The following is a 22,038-nucleotide window of genomic DNA, read 5'->3' as shown; positions in this document are numbered from 1 at the left end:
ATGGCACTCCCAATCACGGCTGGATGTGATACAGCCTGAATTCGAACCAGGAACTGTAGTAAAGACTCTTGCACCAAGATGCAGTGCCTTAGACCGCTGCGCCACTCGGGAGCCAAGACCAATATACACTGCTCAAAAAAATAAAGGGAACACTTAAACAACACAATGTAACTCCAAGTCAATCACACTTCTGTGAAATCAAACTGTCCACTTAGGAAGCAACACTGATTGACAATACATTTCACATGCTGTTGTGCAAATGGAATAGACAACAGGTGGAAATTGTAGGCAATTAGCAAGACACCCCCAATAAAGGAGTGGTTCTGCAGGTGGGGACCACAGACCACTTCTCAGTTTCTATGCTTCCTGGCTGATGTTTTGGTCACTTTTGAATGCTGGCGATGCTTTCACTCTAGTGGTAGCATGAGACGGAGTCTACAACCCACACAAGTGGCTCAGGTAGTGCAGCTCATCCAGGATGGCACATCAATGCGAGCTGTGGCAAGAAGATTTGCTGTGTCTGTCAGCGTAGTGTCCAGAGCATGGAGGCGCTACCAGGAGACAGGACAGTACATCAGGAGACGTGGAGGAGGCCGTAGGAGGGCAACAACCCAGCAGCAGGACCGCTACCTCTGCCTTTGTGCAAGGAGGAGCAGGTGGAGCACTGCCAGAGCCCTGCAAAATGACCTCCAGCAGGCCACATTGTGCATGTGTCTGCTCAAATGGTCAGAAACAGACTCCATGAGGGTGGTATGAGGGCCTGACGTCCACAGGTGGGGGTTGTGCTTACAGCCCAACACCGTGCAGGACGTTTGGTATTTGCCAGAGCATACCAAGATTGGCAAATTCGCCACTCGCGCCCTGTGCTCTTCGCAGATGAAAGCAGGTTCACACTGAGCAGATGTGACTGTCTGGAGATGCCGTGGAGAACGTTCTGCTGCCTGCAACATCCTCCAGCATGACCGGTTTGGCGGTGGGTCAGTCATGGTGTGGGGTGGCATTTATTTGGGGGGCCACACAGCCCTCCATGTGCTTGCCAGAGGTAGCCTGACTGCCATTAGGTACCGAGATGAGATCCTCAGACCCCTTGTGAGACCATATGCTGGTGCGGTTGGCCCTGGGTTCCTCCTAATGCAAGACAATGCTAGACCTCATGTGGCTGGAGTGTGTCAGCAGTTCCTGCAAGAGGAAGGCATTGATGCTATGGACTGGCTCGCCTGTTCCCCAGACCTGAATCCAATTGACCACATCTGGGACATCATGTCTCGCTCCATCCACCAACGCCAGGTTGCACCATAGACTATCCAAGAGTTGGTGGATGCTTTAGTCCAGGTCTGGGAGGAGATCCCTCAGGAGACCATCCGACACCTCATCAGGAGCATGCCCAGGCATTGTAAGGAGGTCATACAGGCACGTGGAGGCCACACACACTACTGAGCCTCATTTTGACTTGTTTTAAGGACATTACATCAGTTGTAATGTCGGATCAGCCTGTAGTATGGTTTTCCACTTTAATTTTGAGTGTGACTCCAAATCCAGACCTCCATGTGTTGATAAATTTGATTTCCATTGATAATTTTTGTGATTTTGTTGTCAGCACATTCAACTATGTAAAGAAAAAAGTATTTAATACCCCCCCCCAGAACATTAACCATGTGTAGGTAGATGTGGAAAGAAGGATACATAGATGTGGAAAGATGGTGGGGGTTGAGGGGGTTCACACTTAGCTCAAGTTGGGAAGGGAGGGGGCGGGGGGTTCACACCTAGCTCGAGTTGGGGAGGGGAGTTTGATACACCTGGTATTGGATATGACTGAAACATTTTTTTTGTGCTAAATAGCGATTTTCGTAAATTAACTTTATGACAAAAATTATGCACAATCGTTTGTCTCTACATTAACTAACATATTCCTCTCAATTGTACATTTTTTGCTTGACTTGTTATGACGTTATAATTACTTAAATGAGCTCCCACCGTAATGTTTTGTCAGCCATCTTTGCTGAAGAAAGTCACCAGGGACGGGTGGCTCGCGTCAAAATTCGTCATTGGAACCAGTCGATATGATTGGTCATATAAAATCCTTAGGACCCAAATGCATAATGAATGCTCTAACTCCTCCTTGCGGTGGTCTGGAGCAATGAAGCCGTAACGCTGGGTCCCGCGGTGTAAGCTCACAACCACTGTATATATTGATGATTTATAAGGCCAGGCACATTTAGCAGTTAGGCTATTGTTTATGCACTATATATACAAAAGTATGGGGACACTTCTAATTAGTGGATTCGGCTATTCCAGCCACACCCATTGCTGACAGGTGTATAAAATCAAGCATACAGCCATGCAATCTCCATAGACAAACATTGGCAGTAGAAGCACCTTACTGAAGAGCTCAGTGACTTTCAACATGGCACCGTCATAGGATGCCACCTTTCCAGCAATCCAATTTGTCTAATTTCTTCGCTGCTAGAGCTTCCCAAGTCAACTGTAATTGCTGTTATTATGAAGTGGAAGGTTAGGAGCAACAATGGCTCAACCGAGAAGTGGTAGTCCACACAAGCTCACAGAGTGGCACCGCTGTGTGCTGAAGTGCGTAGTGTGTAAAAATCGTCTGTCCTCGGTTGCAACACTCACTACCGAGTTTCAAAGTGCCTCTGGAATCAACGTCCTCACAAGAACTGTTCTTTGCGTGCTTCATGAAGTGGGTTTCCATGGCCGAGCAGCCGCACACAAGCCTAAGATCAAAATGCGCAAGCATCAGCTGGAGGAGTGTAAATAATCTGGGTTTGTGGATGCCAGGAGAACACTACCTGCCCCAATGCATAGTGCCAACTCTAAAGTTTGGTGGAGGAGGAATAATGGTCTGGGGCTGATTTTCATGGTTCGGCTAGGTCACTTAGTTCCAGTGAAGGGAAATTGTCTCCCGCTGTTGATTCTGTGCTTCCAGCTTTGTGGCAACAGTTTGGGGAAGGCTTTTTCCGTTTTTCAGCATGATAATGCCCCCATGCACAAAGCGAGGTCCATACAGAAATGATTTGTTGAGTTCGGTGTGGATGAATTTGACTGGCCTGCACAACCCTGACCTCAACCCCTCACTAATGCTCTTGTGGTTGAATGGAAAAAAGTCCCTGCAGCAATGTTCCAACATCTAGTGGAAAGTCTTCCAAGAATTGTGGAGGCTATTGTAGCAGCAAAGGGTGGGACCAACTTCATATTAATGCCCCTGATTTTGGAATGAGATGTTCAACAAGCAGGTGTCCACATAATTTTGGTCATGTAGTTTAGACCTAATTAATTTGGGGTTTCCTCTCTCCTCACTTTTCTTAGACAATAAGATCTTCAAGCGATGGTCTTTTAAGGTAGTATGCGAGCACACTGACTTCAGCTATACGCCAGCTGAACTGCAGCATGCTGATGCCTTAAGAGGACACCATAAGGTTGAAGTTAGGGAGGGTTTTTGTAAGACAGGCCATGGAGGGGCAAGGCTGACTGCTCCTCTGAGGGGAGATACCGGGGAAGACTTCTTATCTGTTGACAGAAGGAGAAAGCCCAGCTGTGAAGGAGACAGACTCCCCTCTCTAAAGGGGGCAAAGATGTACCATACTGTTGTGGAATCCAACCTTGAGAACCTCTGTCACGGGGAGATCTCTATGGAGAGAATAAACTCTATCGGAGGGGTCTCTGTGGAGATGGTAAAACCTCTGTCGGAGGAGTCTGTGAAGATCGTAAGCTCTGTCGGAGGAATCTCTGTGGAGAGCATAAACTCTGTAGGAGAGATCTCTGTGGAGATTGTATGACCTCTGGGGCTTTGTCTCATTAGAAATTCAGTGTAGCTCGGGAATGTTTTTATCTGAACTCAGTCTTAACATGACACCTGGTCTGGTGACAAATTCTGCTCCCAACTTAGGAGCAGAACTTTCCCTTTATCTCTCTCTCCCTCTTTATCTCTCTCTCCCTCTTTATCTCTCTCTCTCAATTTAATTTAAGGGTGTTGTAGCATTTGCTGTCATTAAATGTGAAGACTGTTAAATTATCAAATCAATTCATTGTGTAATTATTCCTTATGTGATTGAAACTAATCATGTAACTTTAATTAACTGCATTAACTAAATCTGCACAAACCCTTGCATCATAAATCATGAATCAGCGGTATACAAATTGGCTTAATTATTTATTTACTAACTAATCAATCACAGAATTAAATAAACACACACACACAATAGGTCATACATTGGTTACTAACATGATAACAATAAAAAGTCCCTAGTGGATGAAACCCATATGATGGATTGGTAGGCAAAGGAAAGGGGTGGGGACAGATAAGAAAGAGCGGGAGAACAGAATGGACCCACTACATACGCTACCATTCAAAAGTTTGGGGTCACTTAGAAATTCCTTTTGTTTTTGAAAGAAAAGCCATTTTTTTGTCCATTTAAAATAACATAAAATTGATCAGAAATACAGTGTAGACATTGTTAATGTTGTAAATTACTATTGTAGTTGGAAACGGCTGATTTTTAATGGAATTTCTATATAGGAGTACAGAGGCCCATTATCAGCAACCATCACTCCTCTGTTCCAATGGCATGTTGTGTTAGCTAATCCAAGTTTCTCATTTTAAAAGACCAATTGATCATTAGAAAACCCTTTCGCAATTATGTTAGCACAGCTGAAAACCTTTGTGCTTAATAAAGAAGCAATAAAACTGGCCTTCTTTAGACTAGTTGAGTATCTGGAGCGTTAGCATTTGTGGGTTCGATTACAGGCTCAAAATGGTCAGAAACAAATAACTTTATTCTGAAACTCATCAGTCTATTCTTGTTCTCAGAAATGAAGGCTATTCCATGCAAGAAATTGCCAAGAAACTGAAGATCTCGTACAACGCTGTATACTACTCCCTTCACAGAACAGTGCAAACTGGCTCTAACCAGAATAGACAAAGGAGTGTGAGGCCCCGGTGCACAACTGAGCAAGAGGACAAGTATATTAGAATGTCTAGTTTGAGAAACAGACGCCTCACAAGTTCTCAACTGGCAGCTTCATTAAATAGTACCTGCAAAACACCAGTCTCAACGTCAGCAGTGAAGAGGCAACTCCAGGATGCTGGCCTTCTAGACAGAGTTGCAAAGAAAAAGCCATATCTCAAACTGTCCAATAAAAAGAAAAGAGGGCAAATGAACACAGACACTGGACAGAGGAACTCTGCCTAGAAGGCCAGCACCCCGGAGGAGCCTCTTCACTGTTGATGTTGAGACTGGACAGAGGAACTCTGCCTAGAAGGCCAGCACCCCGGAGGAGCCTCTTCACTGTTGATGTTGAGACTGGACAGAGGAACTCTGCCTAGAAGGCCAGCACCCCGGAGGAGCCTCTTCACTGTTGATGTTGAGACTGGACAGAGGAATTCTGCCTAGAAGGCCAGCACCCCGGAGGAGCCTCTTCACTGTTGATGTTGAGACTGGACAGAGGAACTCTGCCTAGAAGGCCAGCACCCCGGAGGAGCCTCTTCACTGTTGATGTTGTGACTGGTGTATGCTTTTGTTGTCCCTCTCTGTGATCGCCGGTCCATCTGCTGGATAGATTGTCGACAGAAATGTGTCCAGTGTCTGGTTTGTCCACCAGAGATTAAAGTCTTCCGTAGTTGTAGGTTGTTATTATGGATACGACAGAGTACCATTCGGAAATGTTTTTAGGATGGATGCGTTTACCAGACTAAAGTATTTAAACAGGTGCAGCCTGAAAAATGTGTCTTTTTCGTTTGTAGATTTTTTCACTGTTTCAGCGTGGGGATGATCTCCACATTCTCTGGTCTTGTCCTTTTGTAGAGTTGTAGTTTAAACCATTTAAACCAAATACTTGAATCAGTTATAGAACCCATTGAACTTTATGGTTGTGAGGTCTGGGGTCCGCTCCCAAACCAAGAATTCACGAAATGGGACAAACACCAAATTAAGACTGCATGCAGAATTCTGCAAAAATATCCTCTGTGTTCAACGTAAAACACCAAATAATGCATGCAGAGCAGAATTAGGCCGATTCCCGCTAATTATCAAAATCCAGAAAAGATACCTTAAATTCTACAATCACCTAAAAGGAAGCGATTCCCAGACCTTTCATAACAAAGCCATCACCTACAGAGAGATTAACCTGGAGAAGAGTCCCCTAAGCAAGCTGGTCCTGGGGCTCTGTTGACAAACCCAAACAGACCCCACATAGCCAATGGACAGCAACACAATTAGACCCAACTAAATTATGAGAAAACAAAAAGATAATTACTTGACATATAGGAAAAAAAAAACACAAAAAAACAGATCACACTAGAATGCTATTTGGCCTTAAACAGAGAGTACACAGTGGCAGAATACCTGACCACTGTGACTGACCCAAACTTAAGAAAAGCTTTGACTATGTACAGACTCTGAGCATAGCCTTGCTATTGGCCGCCGTAGGCAGACCTGGCTCTCAAGAGAAGACAGGCTATGTGCACACTGCCCACAAAATGAGGTGAAAACTGTGCTGCACTTCCTAACCTCCTGCCCAATGTATGACCATATTAGAGACATTAGAGTAGATAGAGTTGATCAAAATTGTGGATCTGGGTGAAATACCACAGTGTGCCATCACAGCAGCAAGATTTGTGACCTGTTGCCACAAGACAATAGCAACCAGTGAAGAATAAACACCATTGTAAATACAACCCATATTTGTTTATTTATTTTCTGTTTTGTACTTTAACCATTTGCACATCGTTACAACACTGTTTATATACATAATATGACATTTGAAATATCTTAATTATTTTGTAACTTCTGTGATTGTAATGTTTACTGTTCATTTTGATTGTTTATTTCACTTTTGTTTATGTACTTCACTTGCTTTGGCAATGTTAACATGTGTTTCCCATGCCAATAAAGTTCCTTGAATTGAATAGAGAGGGGGGGGCGCCTATGATCCTCCCCTAAGGGCAGTCATGACAAGGGCTTTGGCATGGGAAACATATGTTAACTTTGCCAAAGCAAGTGAACTAGATAATTAACAATACAAATGTACAGTAAATATTACACTCTGTCTCTCTCTCTGTTTCTCTATCTCTCTCTCTTCTCCCCAGGGCCTGCACGGATGTGTTGTGCTGTGTCATCTTCGTCATCGTCATCCTCGGCTACATCGCTCTGGGCACCGTGGGTGAGTTGTCATGTTGCTGCATATTTCATCAGACATAGAGGATTCATAACAACAAAGTCCCAGTGTCCCACACACATCCCCCTTCCCTCTGTTGTACCTCAAAGAAGGATGTGGTCTAAGACAGAACCCAAACCGGCTGCGCGTGTGCGCCATCGTGTACTTACATGCATAAATGTATTTTGTCCCCCTACACCAAACGCGATCACAACACGCAGCTTGCTGTTGCTAGCTAATTTGTCCTGGGATATAAACATTGAGTTGGTATTCTACCTGAAATGAACAAGGTCCTCCACTCCAAACAATTAATCCACACATAAAACGGCCAACAGAATAGTTTCTAATCATCTCTCCTCCTTCCAGGATTTTTCATCTTTGAATTTATATGGTGATCAGCATCTAAACTTTCATAGTATTACCACGACTACCGGAAAAACAGTTAGTCTTTCAATCACCCACGTGGGTATAACCAATGAGAAGATGGCACGTGGGTACCTGCTTCTATAAACCAACGAGCAGATGGGAGAGGCAGGACTTTCAGCACGATCTGCGTCGGAGTTCTATTTTAGCCCTTGGCATCGCAGACTTTCCGGTCTGGTCAGCATGTAAGCCAGTGTTTCCCAACACTGGTCCTCAAGTACCCCTATCCGTACACTATTTCATTGTAGCCCTGGACAAGCACACCTGATTCAACTTGTCAACTAATCATCAATCCCTCAATGAGTTGAATGAGGTGTGTTTGTCTAGGACTACAATGAAAATGTGTACTGTTGAGGGTACTCGAGTACTAGGGTTGGGAAACACTGTTCTAAGCAGATGGTGTGAGGAAAGTTGGTGTGTGTGTGAGTTCGTCTGTGTTCATGTTTGTTAGTTAGTGAGTTTCTGCGTGCCTAGCTCTCATCTAGACAGTCTTTGTGTTCTATATATTCCACCAACTGTGGTGCCATATCGATGTTAGTGTTGTATTTGATGCCATTTTTGCATTGAGCAACAGAGCCTCTGATTGTGTAGTGTGTGGGAGGTAGAAATATGAGCGCCTGAGTTTCCCCAGAGACAGACCCATTCCTTAATGAGCAGGAGTTAGTAACAACAGTATGTTTGTATGTGAGGCACTTTCTGTTTTCTGAGGTTACTCTATGGCAGATATTGCAATGCCGTCGGGGGTACGCCAAATAAAAATGTGATTCACATTTAAAAATGTAAAATATATATTTGTTTTTAACATTTTCAAACGGTCCATTTATATTTTCCAACGGGGCTATACAGTTTTTTTCTCTAGCCTGAGTAGCCTTGTCTCAGTGCCAAAAAAACAAAAAAAAACATCTAGTGTTCAGCAAAATAACATCACAATGTCAAATACAGGTAGCTTAGTCAAATAATTAACATCCAATCATATTCACCGTTACTCTCCAGCGGGAATTCCACTAACGGTCCGTATTTAGCCAAATGTAGCTGCTGCTCATTCTGTTTGCTCGAAAATGGATAAAGGGTTAAAAAAAGTAAGGCCAGCGTTTCCATAGAGACTCATACCAGCTCTACTGGTACTACTGCTACTACCAGCAGTACTACAGCAGTACTACACCTGCACCTGTTGATGACACAAGTTGTTCTGCTTCCACGAGCACATCCAATGCTAGCATCAGTAATTCTACATTTGTTGTTAGCCCAGCTAGCATGGACACTGACAGTTGTGAATCTGATGCAGCCGAAGAGCTTCTGCCCCATTGCACCATCGAAGAGGCACAAATATAATGAGAACTACATTGATTTGGGGTTCACTTATATTGGGTGTTTGCCTTTCCTCAGCAGTATGTTATATGTGCAAAAGTACTATCTCACAACTCTTGTGCAGACATTTAGAAACAAAACATGCACATTTGAAAAATAAGCACGGGAGGTTTTTGAGCGAGACTTAAGTCGACTTTCGCGTAGTAAGACATGTATAAAAGCAACAGATACCATTAATAAGAAGAGGCTAGAAGCGTCTTATATGGTGAGCTACCGAGTCGCTAGGACAGGCAAGCACCAGACTATTGTGGAGGACTTCATTCTTCCTGTTTCTGCGGCTGTGGCTGGGACAATGCTGGGGGAAAAGGCTATAAAAAAAAACTATAGAGACAATGACTTCATCAAACAACACTGTTTCACGACGCATCAGTGACATGGCAGGAGATGTTTTGAAACAATTACTGCTTCGCATACAAGCCAGTGAATTATATGCGTTACAGCTGGATGAATCAACAGACGTGGCGGGCCTGGCACAGCTGTTGGTATATGTCTGTTGCGTTTATGGGGGGTCAATTAAGGAAGACATCCTCTTCTGGAAACCAGGACAACAGGAGAGGATATTTTTGAAGAACTGGACAACTTTGTGACATCAAATGGAATTTGGTGGTAAGATGTGTTGGTATCCAGGATGCAGTTGTAAATGAGAACTTGTTCTCAACTAGCATACCTGGTTAAATAAAGGTGAAATATATATTTTTAAAATTAATTGTCTGTACTGATGGCGCAAAAGCCATGACAGGGAGACATAGTGGAGTGGTAACGCGCGTGCAAGCAGTTGCTCCCGACGACACTTGTGTACACTGCAGCATCCACTGAGAGGCTCTTGCTGCCAAGGGAAATGCCTGACAGCATGAAAAACGTTTTGCACACTACAGTGAAAATGGTTAACTTTGTTAAAGCAAGGCTCCTGAACTCTCATGTATTTTCTGCACTATGCAATGATATGGGCTGCGGCCATGTAACGCTTTTACAATATACAGAAGTGTGCTGGTTATCAAGTGGCAAAGTATTGACACATTTTTTGGAGTCGAGAGACGAGCTTACTTAAAGTTCTCTTTACTGACTATAATTTTCACTTGTCTGACCGCTTGCATGATAACGAGTTTCTCACACGACTGGCCTATCTGGGTGATGATGTTTCTCACCTGAATGATCTGAATCTGGAATTACAGGGACTCTTCTCAACTATATTCAATGTGCGGGACAAAATTGAGGTTATAATTAAGAAGTTGGAGCTCTTCTCTGTCTGTATTAACAAGGGACAACACACAGGGCTTTCCATCATTGTATGATTTTTGTGTGCAAATGAACTCAAGCTTACGGACAATGTCAAATATGGTATAGCGAAGCACCTGAGTGAGTTGGGTGTGCAATTACGCAGGTACTTTCCCAAAACGGATGGCACAAACAACTGGATTCGTTATCTCTTTCATGCCCTGCCTCTAGTCCACTTACCGATATCTTAACAAGAGAGCCTGATCAATATTGCAACAAGCAGTTCTGTGAAAATTTAATTTAATCAGAAGTCACTGCCAGATTTCTGGATTGGGCTGCGCTCAGAGTATCCTGCCTTGGCAAATCGCGCTGTTAAGACACTGATGCCCTTTGCAAACACGTACCTATGTGAGAGTGGATTCTCGGCCCTCACTAGCATGAAAACTAAATACAAGCACAGACTGTGTGTGGAAAATGATTTAAGACTGAGACTCTCACCAATACAACCCAACATTGCAGAGTTACAGTATGTGTATCTTTCAAGCACACCCTTCTCATTAACCTGTGGTGAGTTATTCACAATTTTCAAGGAATGATAAGGTTTTATATATAAGATGGTTAAATAAAGAGAAAAATGATTGATTATTATTATTTGTGCACTGGTCCTATAAGAGCTCTTGGTCACTTCCCATGAGCCGGGTTGTGACAAAAACTCTCACTCATTCTTATGTTTAATAAATGTATTGTATAGTGTGTGTGTGTTTGTGTGGCAGGCCTACAATGATGGCAGAAAACAACATTTGAGAGTGCGCTGACCCTGGTGCTAGAGGGGGTACGCAGCAGGAGGTGGATTGTTTGAAGTGGTACAGGACTATGAAAAGTTTGGGAACCACTGCTCAATGGCATCTCCCTAATCTGTGCTTCTAATCTTCCGATTGGAGATTAGAGCATGTTGTCTAGAGAAATGGGTGATGTCCTCTGGCCTCCATGCCTTTTTAAGGAATTTAATTAGAGCAGTTAAACACAGCATACTTCAGTGTTCCTCTCAGTAGATTGGAATCAATCATGTGAATCTCCTCACACACACACCTAAGTCTGTATGTAGTCTGTATGACACACACACACACACACACACACACACAACCTCAGTGAGTCAAATGAAATCAACGTTGATGTCTTCTCTCAAAGTGGAGTCCCTCTCAGACTTCGATTGGCAGTGTAGTCACGTCTGAGTCTGGGCAGAGGAAGGACTGTCTGTTGCCCAATTACTTTAAGAGAGCCAGAGCCATGAAAATGGAGGTGACTTCAAATAGACACTGGCATGTCAGCAATTACGTGAAGAGCTTTTCATTCTTTCTCCTCCCATGTGCTCTTCCTTGTGCATAACTTCCCTTTCTCAACCTCCCAGCTGTGTGAGGCAGGCTAGAAAATAGTATGTTATTGTCCTCCTAGGTAATTCTTTGCTGTTTATGTTTTGAACAGGTTAGAAAAACTATTGAACACAGGATTGCATCGTGAATTGAAGCCTCAAAAGATGCAGACTGGTGGAGAAAGTGTTGGAATGATTGGATTACCTTGGCCTTGGTTTTGTTAGTGCCTTTCACTCGTATTACCAAATCAAATCAAATGTATTTATATAGCCCTTCGTACATCAGCTGATGTCACAAAGTGCTGTACAGAAACCCAGTCTAAAACTCCAAACAGAAAGCGATGCAGGTGTAGAAGCACAGTGGCTAGGAAAATCTCCCTAGAAAGGCCGAAACCTAGAGAGGAACCAGGCTATGTGGGGTGGCCAGTCCTCTTCTGGCTGTGCCGGGTGGAGATTATAACAGAACATGGCCAAGATGTTCAAATGTTCATAAATGACCAGCATGGTCAAATAATAATAATCACTGTAATCTCTAAGTTTCTCACAGACTTTTTCAGGTTGTCCTGTAATGTCTGAACAGCCAGTCTCAGCTTGACACACTAATATATTCATATCTGGCTTCTGATTGTGATTCATAACAACAGTCTACATTGGATCCCATTTGACCTGTTTTAATACTGATGTACAGTAGCTGTGGGCTGAAGTGATAGTGGTAGTCAATCAAATCAATCACATAAAGCCCTTTTTACATCAGCAGTTGTCACAAAGTGCTTATACAGAAACCTAAAACCCCAAAGAGCAACAATGCAGATGTAGAATCACGGTGGCTAGGAAAAACTCCCAAGAAAGGCAGAAACCTAGAGAGGAACCAGGCTCTGAGGGGTGGTCAGTCCTCTCCTGACTGTGCCGGATGGAGAATATAGGAGTACATTGTCATTAAGGCCAGATCGTTCTTCAAGATGTTCAAACATTTATAGATGTTTGACCAGCAGGGACAAATAATAATCACTGTGGTTCTAGGGGGTGCAACAGGTCAGCACCTCAGGAGTAAATGTCAGTTGGCTTTTCATAGCTGAGCATTCAGAGGTCAAGACAACTTATGCATGTGCATTAGACTGTCAGAATATTCCAATACATACACAGTCAGGCAGAGCCTATCACTAATTCATGTCCAGAGTGATTGACATATGACAGGTCTGTGAATGAGGCTAATGATGTGGCCGTCTGTCTGGTTGCAGCCTGGATCCATGGCGACACCAGGAAGGTGGTCTACCCCACCGACAGCCACGGACAGTTCTGTGGACAGCAAGGGACCCCCAACGCGTAAGTAGAACGAAAGACCGCTCTCTGTGTTTGGAGAAAAATGTATTGGATCTACAGTACAATGGATAGTGTATAGTTACTATGGATAGGTATAGTACTATATCATTGCATTGCACTTAGGACAAGTGTGGCTTCACATTAATATCCTCTAAAAGAATTCTGCACTTGGAAGAGATTGTAAGCAGCCTGGGATTAGTCTGTAAACATAGACATTTTAAGCTCCCCTTGTATGTTCAGCAAGGCTCTCCAACCCTGTTCCTGGAGAGCTACTGTCCTGTAGGTTTACACTCAGTCTAGCGCACCTGATTCTAATAATTAGCAGATTGAGAAGGTGAATCAGGTTAGTTACAACTGGGGTTGGAGCGAAAATCTGCACAAGGGTGTGGCTTCCATGTTGCTCAGTTAGTTGAGCATGACACTTGCAACACCATGGTTGTGGGTTCAATTCCCATGGGGGACCCGTAAGAAAAATACATACAAAAATGTATGTACTCACTACTGTAAGTCACTCTGGAAAAGAGTGTCTGCTAAATGTAAAGGAGGGTAGCCTGTAGGAGGGTAGCTCTCCAGGAACAGGAATGGAGGGAAAGCCTGTAGGAGGGTAGCTCTCCAGGAACAGGGTTGCAGAGCCCTGCTTTACAGTAATCCCCCCTTTTAGTTTGTATAGGGCTTTGTGTGGCATGTATGAAAGTGAATTTAAAGTAGCATTAACCACCACCACAGGCTTCCCTGCACCCTGTGTGTTTACACTGTGTCTTGCCTCTGTTTGACAGGCAGCTCAATCTGCCATTATTTTCAATACAACATTTGTTCTCAGCGTTTTCTAATAAAACTGTCATTGTGTGTGTTGGAAAACAAATGAATATTCTCTCCATTTCACTGTGGTTACAGCAACAAAGCCATATTATTCTACTTCAACATATTGCAATGTGCCAATCCTGCCGTTCTCATTAACCTCCAGTGCCCTACAACCCAAGTAAGAGGCCCCTCTTTACGCGGCACACATTATGCTATTCTGTTCCTGCTCGTTTTTTCTTGCTTGATTATACAAGGTCAGTGTTCTCTGTTGTTAAGCATTGATGAATGTTTGTCTCTACCTCTCTCTTCTCAGCTCTGTGTCTCCAAGTGCCCAGACAGATTTGCCACATACCTAGACATGCAGTACAACTACAGGTACAACAACAGCTACTGGGAGTATTACAGGCAGTTCTGCAAGCCGGGCTTCGACAATCCTAGAAAGGTACAGAGACCTGATGCCTCCAGTCAGAGTGTTCTGAACAGATGTCACCTGTAATGGTTATCCATCTAGAAGTCAGTAGTGACCAAGACTCTTCCGATATGGCAATCTTATTAGAATCAGTTAGTCATTTAGTTGCTGCAATTAGAGTATATCTTGTTGTACATTTAATTATACGGAAAAACACTATATTGCTTTATAAGTACTAGGCCTATGTAATGTATTATGTAAAGGAAACATAATGAGATTTAAAAGTTCTGTGGCTAAGAGGGAGTGACTGAAAGGGGGAGAGAGGGAGGAAGAGAAAGAGGAAAAGAGTGTGCGCTTAGTCTGCACCGAGACCAGAGTGCTAAAACGACAAATGACTCAGGAAGGGTTCCCTACCAGTCTCTAATGTATGACAGTCTTCTGTTCTGTTCCACACGCCCACTCTCCTCATGGTCCTTTTGGATAATGGCAAACTCATAGGATATGGTGATAGGATGTCTTACCAGTCATCCTAACCTATGAGTTGGTATAAACACTCACACTCTGAGGATTTGACGTCACTGAATTTACATTGTTTGAAGTCTTCTTCCTCTCTTTTCTCCCTTTAGTCAGTTGCACATGTCTTGAGAGATGAGGACTGCCCATCTATGATAGTGCCAAGCAGACCTTGTAAGTGAATCTAGATTCTACACACAGTTCCTCCACTATCATTATGGTGACTTAAGATTCAGACTGTCTATTCTAAGACTTAGGTTCTGTGGGAGGGGGGCATTATGTGTTAGGGGTTGGGAAAGGAAAGTGATACTTATAAACAGTCTATGACATTGAAACATTATTCTTAGCCATTAAATATTTCTTTGTGTGTTTCAGTCCTTCAGAGGTGCTTCCCTGACTTTATCACCAGGAACGGGACGCTAACTGTCGCCAACAAGACAGACTTTAAAGATGGGTTAGGTAAAACGAGGAGCGTGATCGATCTCAGGGACGCTGCCAAGTAAGTCCTGCTCTCCTCAACGTCCCTCTGTTGTAGTCGAAATGTTGTCGAGGTAGTTTGGTGGAAACACTATTTATAGACTGATAGCCTACCATACAAATTATATCAAACTTACCGCCAATGTCATTCATAGCCAATTGAATTCAAGTAAACCAACTAAATTAACATATTAACACTTTCTATTTATTAATTACATATTTAGTGCATTCAGAAGATATTCAGACCTGTAACGTGTACGCTGGGAGTCAGGAAGCAAGTGCAGGGAGTGCAAATGTAATAGTAAGTAGAACATAGTACAAAACAGGAAAAGCGTACAGACATGAAACAGAAACAGAGTCAATAACGTCTGAGGAAAGAACCAAGGGGAGCGACAGATACAGGGGAGATAATCAGGAAGGTGATGGAGTCCAGGGGAGTGTCATGAGGCGCAGGTGCGCATAACGATGGTGGCAGGTGCGCGTAACGATGGTGGCAGGTCTGCATAATGATGAGACAACTGGCCACGTCGAGTGCCGGAGAGGGGGAGCGGGAGTAAACGTGACAGTACTCTTTGACTTTTTCCACATTTGTTACGTTACAGCCTTATTCTAAAATTGATTAAATAGTTTTTTCCCCCTCATCCATCTACACAACCCATAATGACAAAGCAAAAACAGGTTTTTAGATTTTTTTTGCAAATGTTAAAAATAATTAAAACTGATATCACATTCACATAAGTATTCAGACCCTTGACCCATTTCGAGTCTCATAGCAAAGGGTTTGAATACTTGTACTTGTAAATAAGGTATTTAATTTAGATATTTTTTAAAATATAAATTTGCAAACATTTCTGAAAACCTGTTTTCACTTTTGCATTATGGGATATAGTGTGTAGATTGATTAGCATAAAACATATTTAATCTGTTTTAGAATAAGGCTGTAACGTAACACAATGTGGAAAAAGTCAAAGGGTCTGAATACTTTCCGAATGGACTGTATGAGGCATATATAAAAGGGGAAATAGAAATGCCAGACGGGCTCATTTTTTAAAACTTGATCACTATTAATCAGAATAATTTGACAGTGCTCTTTTCGACCATTGATGGCCTGTAATCCTACCCCTGCCAACCTACAGTATGTGAATTTTCCTCCACATCTAAATGTGATGAGTTTGCGGCATATTTTAGAGAGAAGAAAACCAACGTTAGGCTGGGTATCAGTCAAGCAAGACCTGATGAGAAGCTTGATATGTGCCCTAGACGACCATGTAAAGGCAATATGGAGTAATTTTCCCTGGTTGACACAGACATGCTCAGGAAAGTGATCTCACAACTTAAGCCTTCTACATGCCTTCTTGATCCTATTCCCAACATCTTCTTCAAAACCGTTTTTAATTGCATATCTGAAGAAGAGGCAGCCTTTAGTTATCACTCCTTGTTCACAGGCATTTTCCCCACTGCATTACAAACAGCTATGGTGGAACCCCTTCTGAGAAAAAGTCATCTAGATTCATCAGCTCTTAGCAATTTTTGGCCAATTTCCAACCTTACATTCTTAAGCAAAATTCTGGAGAAATTTGTGTTCAAACAGCTAAATATTTTTTTATGTGCCAACTGTATTTCTGAAAAATTCCAATCTGGGTTTTGTGCCCACCACAGCACAGAGACAGCCTTAGTTCAAGTAGTGAATTATCTTAGAGCCAATACAGATGCTAAACAGCTCTCGCTACTCTTAGATTTAAGTGCTGCATTTGACACTGTTGACCATGATGTCCTTCACAGACTGGAGAGGTGGGTTGGCCTCTCCGGTCCAGTTCTAAATTGGTTTAGGACCTATTTAACCTGTCGAGTTTTTTTGTCATCATTGGTGAACATAACAGTGAAAAATGCTGTTCAGTAAACCCCTTGGCAGCGTTATCAGAAAGCACTGCTACTCAGACGATACACCATTTTACATTTCTGTGTCATCAGAGGATTTTATCTCCATGTATAAATTATTATATTGTATTAGTGATTTAAATCAAATCAAATCAAATTTATTTGTCACATACACATGGTTAGCAGATGTTAATGCGAGTGTAGCGAAATGCTTGTGCTTCTAGTTCCGACAATGCAGTAATAACCAACAAGTAATCTAACTAACAATTCCAAAACTACTGTCTTATGTACAGTGTAAGGGGATAAGAATATGTACATAGAGATATATGAATGAGTGATGGTACAGAGCAGCATAGGCAAGATACAGTAGATGGTATCGGGTACAGTATATACATATGAGATGAGTATGTAAACAAAGTGGCATAGTTAAAGTGGCTAGTGATACATGTAATTACATAAGGATGCAGTAGATGATATAGAGTACAGTATATACATATGAGATGAATAATGTAGGGTATGTAAACATTATATTAGGTAGCATTGTTTAAAGTGGCTAGTGATATATTTTATATATCAAATACGTGATATGTCTCACAACTTCCACCAGCTAAATCAAGACAAGACCAACGTTCTTATTGTTGGAGCCAAAGCACCTTGGGAAATAAAGATAAAACACCAGGTAAAAAACCTAGGTGTTATTTTAGATACTGATCTAAATTTAGAATCACACAGTAGAACGTGATTAAAATAGCTTTTTGCCACCCGAGGAACATTGCCAAGGTGTGGCCGTGTCTCTCTCCGGCTGACAAAGAGAGACTCATCCATGCATTTATTACAAGCACACTTGACTACTGTAATGCTCTCCTGTCTGGTTTATACAAGAAAGCCATTGGTCAACTGCAAAACATGCTGCAGCATGGGTTCTGACCAAGACCAGACGGTGTCAGGCGGCGGGTGTAGCTGGTGCATGAAGTCAGGCGCAGGAGAGCAGAGATGAGTGAACAACGCACTTACTCAAGAAAATAGCACAAGTAACAGTACCAAAGTGCGAACATTAACGGTTGCCACAAAACAAGGGTGAAACCAGCACCCGGACAAAACCAGATGGAAACGTACCGACGTGAACAATAAACAATCACACATAAAGACATGGGGGAGAAACAGAGGGTTAAATACATGACCAGTAATTGGGAAATGAAAACCAGGTGTGTAGGAAACAAAGACAAAACCAATGGAAAATGAAAAGTGGATCGGCGATGGCTAGAAGACCGGCGACTTCGACCGCTGAGCACCGCCCGAACAAGGAGAGGAACTGACTTCGGCGGAAGATAGAGAACACATTACACCTGTTTCAATGTCTCTGCATTGGCTCCCGGAAAGTTTTAGAATTCATTTTAAGATTGTTTTTTAAAGTAAATTCACGATTCTGCACCCCCAATACATATCAGACATGCTTTTAAGTTATGTACCCAATAGTTCCCTCAGGTCCTCTGGGTACTGGCCTTTTAACTATCCCAAAGCCTAGGACCAAGAGGCAGCTTTTAGTTATTATGCCCCCAGCCTGTTCAATAGCCTGCCAGAGAACCTGAGGGGGGCTTAAAGTGTGGACATATTTAAGAGATCTTAAAACAACATTTTTAGCTTTGCTTTTATTTTCATTGTTATTTATTAGTTTTTTTCTCCTGTAAAGCACATTGTGTTGCATTCCATGTCTGAAATGTGCTGTGTATATATAAAGCTTGATTTGATAGTTGGAATTTCTGTCCAAGTAAGTCCTGCTCTCCTCAACGTCCCATTGTGTTGTGGAAATGCTGTCGAGGCTGAGGGAGACTGTTGCATAAGTGGAAGACCTGTTATGGGTGATGGTATCAAATGGTTGAATATTTTTGACCAGCAGACCTGAAAGATTAACGCTGCACAAATCTGTTCACTGAGGCTTCATTGATGTTTGGTAATGCGAATGCATTGAAACCAGGGGCGCAACTTTGGTTTTAGAAGTGGGGGGGACATAATAATTTATTATTATTGTTATTTTATCCAGTTGGATAAACACTCCAAACAGCCTACCCGACCGCTCGGAGGCATCTGCATGGTCCTAAAGCACACGCTTGCCTCGTTTTGTATCACATTCAAATGATAAAACCAGGATGAAAAAATGCTATTTCAAAATGTGGGGGGACATGACCGTTCCCAGTGAAAGTTACGCCCCTGGGTCATAGGGATTCCACTCTTGAACCCAGAGTCAACTGGACAGCTATTGCAGGGTCGGACAACTGGGCAATGAGACTCATGCCCAATAGCGTGTGGAGTGTGGATCATTCATGCATATTGAAAGCCGTCTATGCATGTCTGCATGAAAATACAACATATGCTGTAGCTTCAGAGTAGTACAGTTAAGTGACTTTCAATAAGTTTAGATTAACTGGTGGGAATGATTACAGGAGCAATTAAGACAGATGCAGGGTCTTGATAGTTTTGTATCAATGAGTTGCCATCATTAGTGCATCAAATTCCATGGTTGCATTGATTTAAACCCGTTTGCCTTTGAAACAAGAAATTGATGACCAGTTGAATGCTTTTTCTTCATAGCCAGGTTATCGCCATGCAGCAAGGATTGGAAAGGTCTCAAACTAATTACAGTGTTTCAACCTTCTGTAGCCCCGAGTTCGCTGTTTTCAAACTAACCTTCCCACTTGAATGTGCATCATCGGTAATCTGCTGCTGCTCCTCTCTTGACTGTGGCTGTGGAAAGGAAAGGGGACAGATTACCTCCAAATGTTGTATGATGTCAATATCAAAGCCCTAATAAAGAGTAACAATGTAGCTTACATTTGATGTACTATTGGTCTTTCAAAGCTTGAGGGTCACGTCACCTGGCTTTCATCAACGTGTTCCTTCGTCAACGTGTTCCTTCGTCAACGTGTTCCTTCGTCAACGTGTTCCTTCGTCAATGTGTTCCTTCGTCAACGTGTTCCTATGTCAACGTGTTCCTTCATCAACGTGTTCCTTCGTCAATGTGTTACTTCTTTTTTATCATAATGTTTGCAAAGATTTAATTTAGTAAAACTGGAAAAGAGCACCCTCAGATTAGTGTAGTAATTAGCGTTATTGCCACAGTAATTACCACAAGTTATATATAGCTCTTAGGCCTACCTCAGTCTATGAAAGTCAATCTGAACACAAAAATTGAGTTTCGTAGCTGAAAATGAAGGTGGTATTCTGATGTCCTTGTCATGAGTTGAAACTGTTTTGAAGACCGTTTCTGACAGTGTGTTCTTTGCTTCTGACAGAGCAGGGATGATGTCCTCTAACCTATCCTTCCCTCAGTCTCTGAACCAGAAAGATTTATCTCTGAGCCTCAAGCCACCAGACTCAGTGACAATTACTTTGTCTGCTGTACTTGTGCCTTGATGTTATGACTGCTCTATTTAAAAATATATATTTCTCCTTTATTTAACCAGGTAGGCTAGTTGAGAACAAGTTCTCATTTACAACTGCGACCTGGCCAAGATAAAGCAAAGCAGTTCGACACATACAACAACACAGAGTTACACATGGAATAAACAAACATACAGTCAATAATACAGCAGAAAAAGTCTATATACAATGTGAGCAAATTAGGAAGAATAAGGGAGGAAAGGCAATAAATAGGCCATAGAGGCGAGGTAATTACAATATAGCAATTAAACACTGGAATGGTAGATGTGCAGAAGATGAATGTGCAAGTAGAGGTACGGGGCCACAAAGGAGCAAGATAAATACAGCATGGGGATGAGGTAGTTGGATGGGCTATTTACAAATGGTCTAGGTGCAGTGATCTGTGAGCTGCTCTGACAGCTGGTGCTTAAAGCTAGTGAGGGAGATATGAGTCTCCAGCTTCAGTGATTTTGCAAGTTTGTTCCAGTCATTGGCAGCAGAGAACTGGAAGGAAAGGCGGCCAAAGGAAGAATTGGCTTTGGGGGTGACCAGAAATATATACCTGCTGGAGCACGTGATACGGGTGGGTGCTGCTATGGTGACCAGTGAGCTGAGATAGGGTGGGGCTTTACCTAGCAGAGACTTGTAGATGACCTGGAGCCAGTAGGTTTGGCGACGAGTATGAAGCGAGGGCCAGCCAACAAGAGCATACAGGTCGCAGTGGTGGGTAGTATATGGGGCTTTGGTGAATGACATCGCCAAAGTCGAGGATCGGTGGGTGGTCAGTTTAACGAGGGTATGTTTGGCAGCATGAGTGAAGGATGCTTTGTTGCGAAATAGGAAGCCGATTCTAGATTTAATTTTGGATCTGAGATGCTTAATGTGAGTCTGGAAGGAGAGTTTACAGTCTAACCAGACACCTAGGTATTTGTAGTTGTCCACATATTCTAAGTCAGAACCGTCCAGAGTAGTGATGCTGGACGGGCGGGCATGTGCGGGCAGCGATTGATTGAATAGCATAATTTAGTTTTACTTGCATTTAAGAGCAGTTGGAGGCCATGGAAGGAGAGTTGTATGGCATTGAAGCTCATCTGAAGGTTAGTTAACAGTGTCCAAAGAAGGTCCAGAAGTATACAGAATGGTGTCGTCTGTGTAGAGGTGGATGAGAGAATCACCAGCAGCAAGAGCGACGTTATTGATGGATACAGAGAAGAGAGTGTGCCCGAGAATTGAACCTTGTGGCACCTCCGATTTAACACACTGAACTCTATCAGTAGTAGTTGGTGAACCAGGCGAGGCTATCATTTGAGAAACCAAGGCGGTTGAGTCTGCCGATAAGTATGTGGTGATTGACAGAGTCGAAAGCCTTGGTTAGGTCGATGAATATGGCTGCATAGTAATGTCTCTTAGCGATGGCGGTTATGATATAGTTTAGGACCTTGAGCGTGGCTGAGGTGCACCCATGACCAGCTCTGAAACCAGATTGCATAGCGGAGAAGGTGTGGTGGGATTCGAAATGGTCGGTAATCTGTTTGTTAACTTGGCTTTCAAAGACCTTAGAAAGGCAGGGTAGGATAGATATAGGTCTATAGCAGTTTGGGTCTGGAGTGTCTCCCCCTTTGAAGAGGGGGATGACCGCGGCAGCGTTCCAATCTTTGGGAATCTCAGATGATACGAA

At 42.8% G+C, this 22,038-nt stretch overlaps 1 protein-coding gene across 4 annotated transcripts in view; it reads left to right on the top strand.

Moving 5' to 3' along the window:
* The window catches only part of LOC112246689 (choline transporter-like protein 5-B), an 81,065-nt gene that overhangs the window by 39,483 nt on the left and 19,544 nt on the right, over positions 1-22,038 (top strand). For all 4 annotated transcript variants that reach the window (XR_006083574.1, XM_042322982.1, XM_024415175.2 and 1 more), the window contains exons 3-8: positions 7,103-7,176; positions 12,784-12,868; positions 13,760-13,844; positions 13,980-14,108; positions 14,702-14,762; positions 14,964-15,087. Coding sequence is in view for 3 of the 4 variants with exons in the window: in XM_042322982.1 (XP_042178916.1) it covers positions 7,103-7,176; positions 12,784-12,868; positions 13,760-13,844; positions 13,980-14,108; positions 14,702-14,762; positions 14,964-15,087 (558 nt within the window). In the remaining variant the exon portion in view is untranslated. The remainder of the gene's footprint in view (positions 1-7,102; positions 7,177-12,783; positions 12,869-13,759; positions 13,845-13,979; positions 14,109-14,701; positions 14,763-14,963; positions 15,088-22,038) is intronic.

This window comes from Oncorhynchus tshawytscha, linkage group LG06, assembly GCF_018296145.1.
Source record: "Oncorhynchus tshawytscha isolate Ot180627B linkage group LG06, Otsh_v2.0, whole genome shotgun sequence".
NCBI classification, from domain to species: domain Eukaryota; kingdom Metazoa; phylum Chordata; class Actinopteri; order Salmoniformes; family Salmonidae; genus Oncorhynchus; species Oncorhynchus tshawytscha.
Note: the sequence above shows the minus strand (reverse complement) of the source record. Positions and strands in the feature narration are given on the sequence as shown.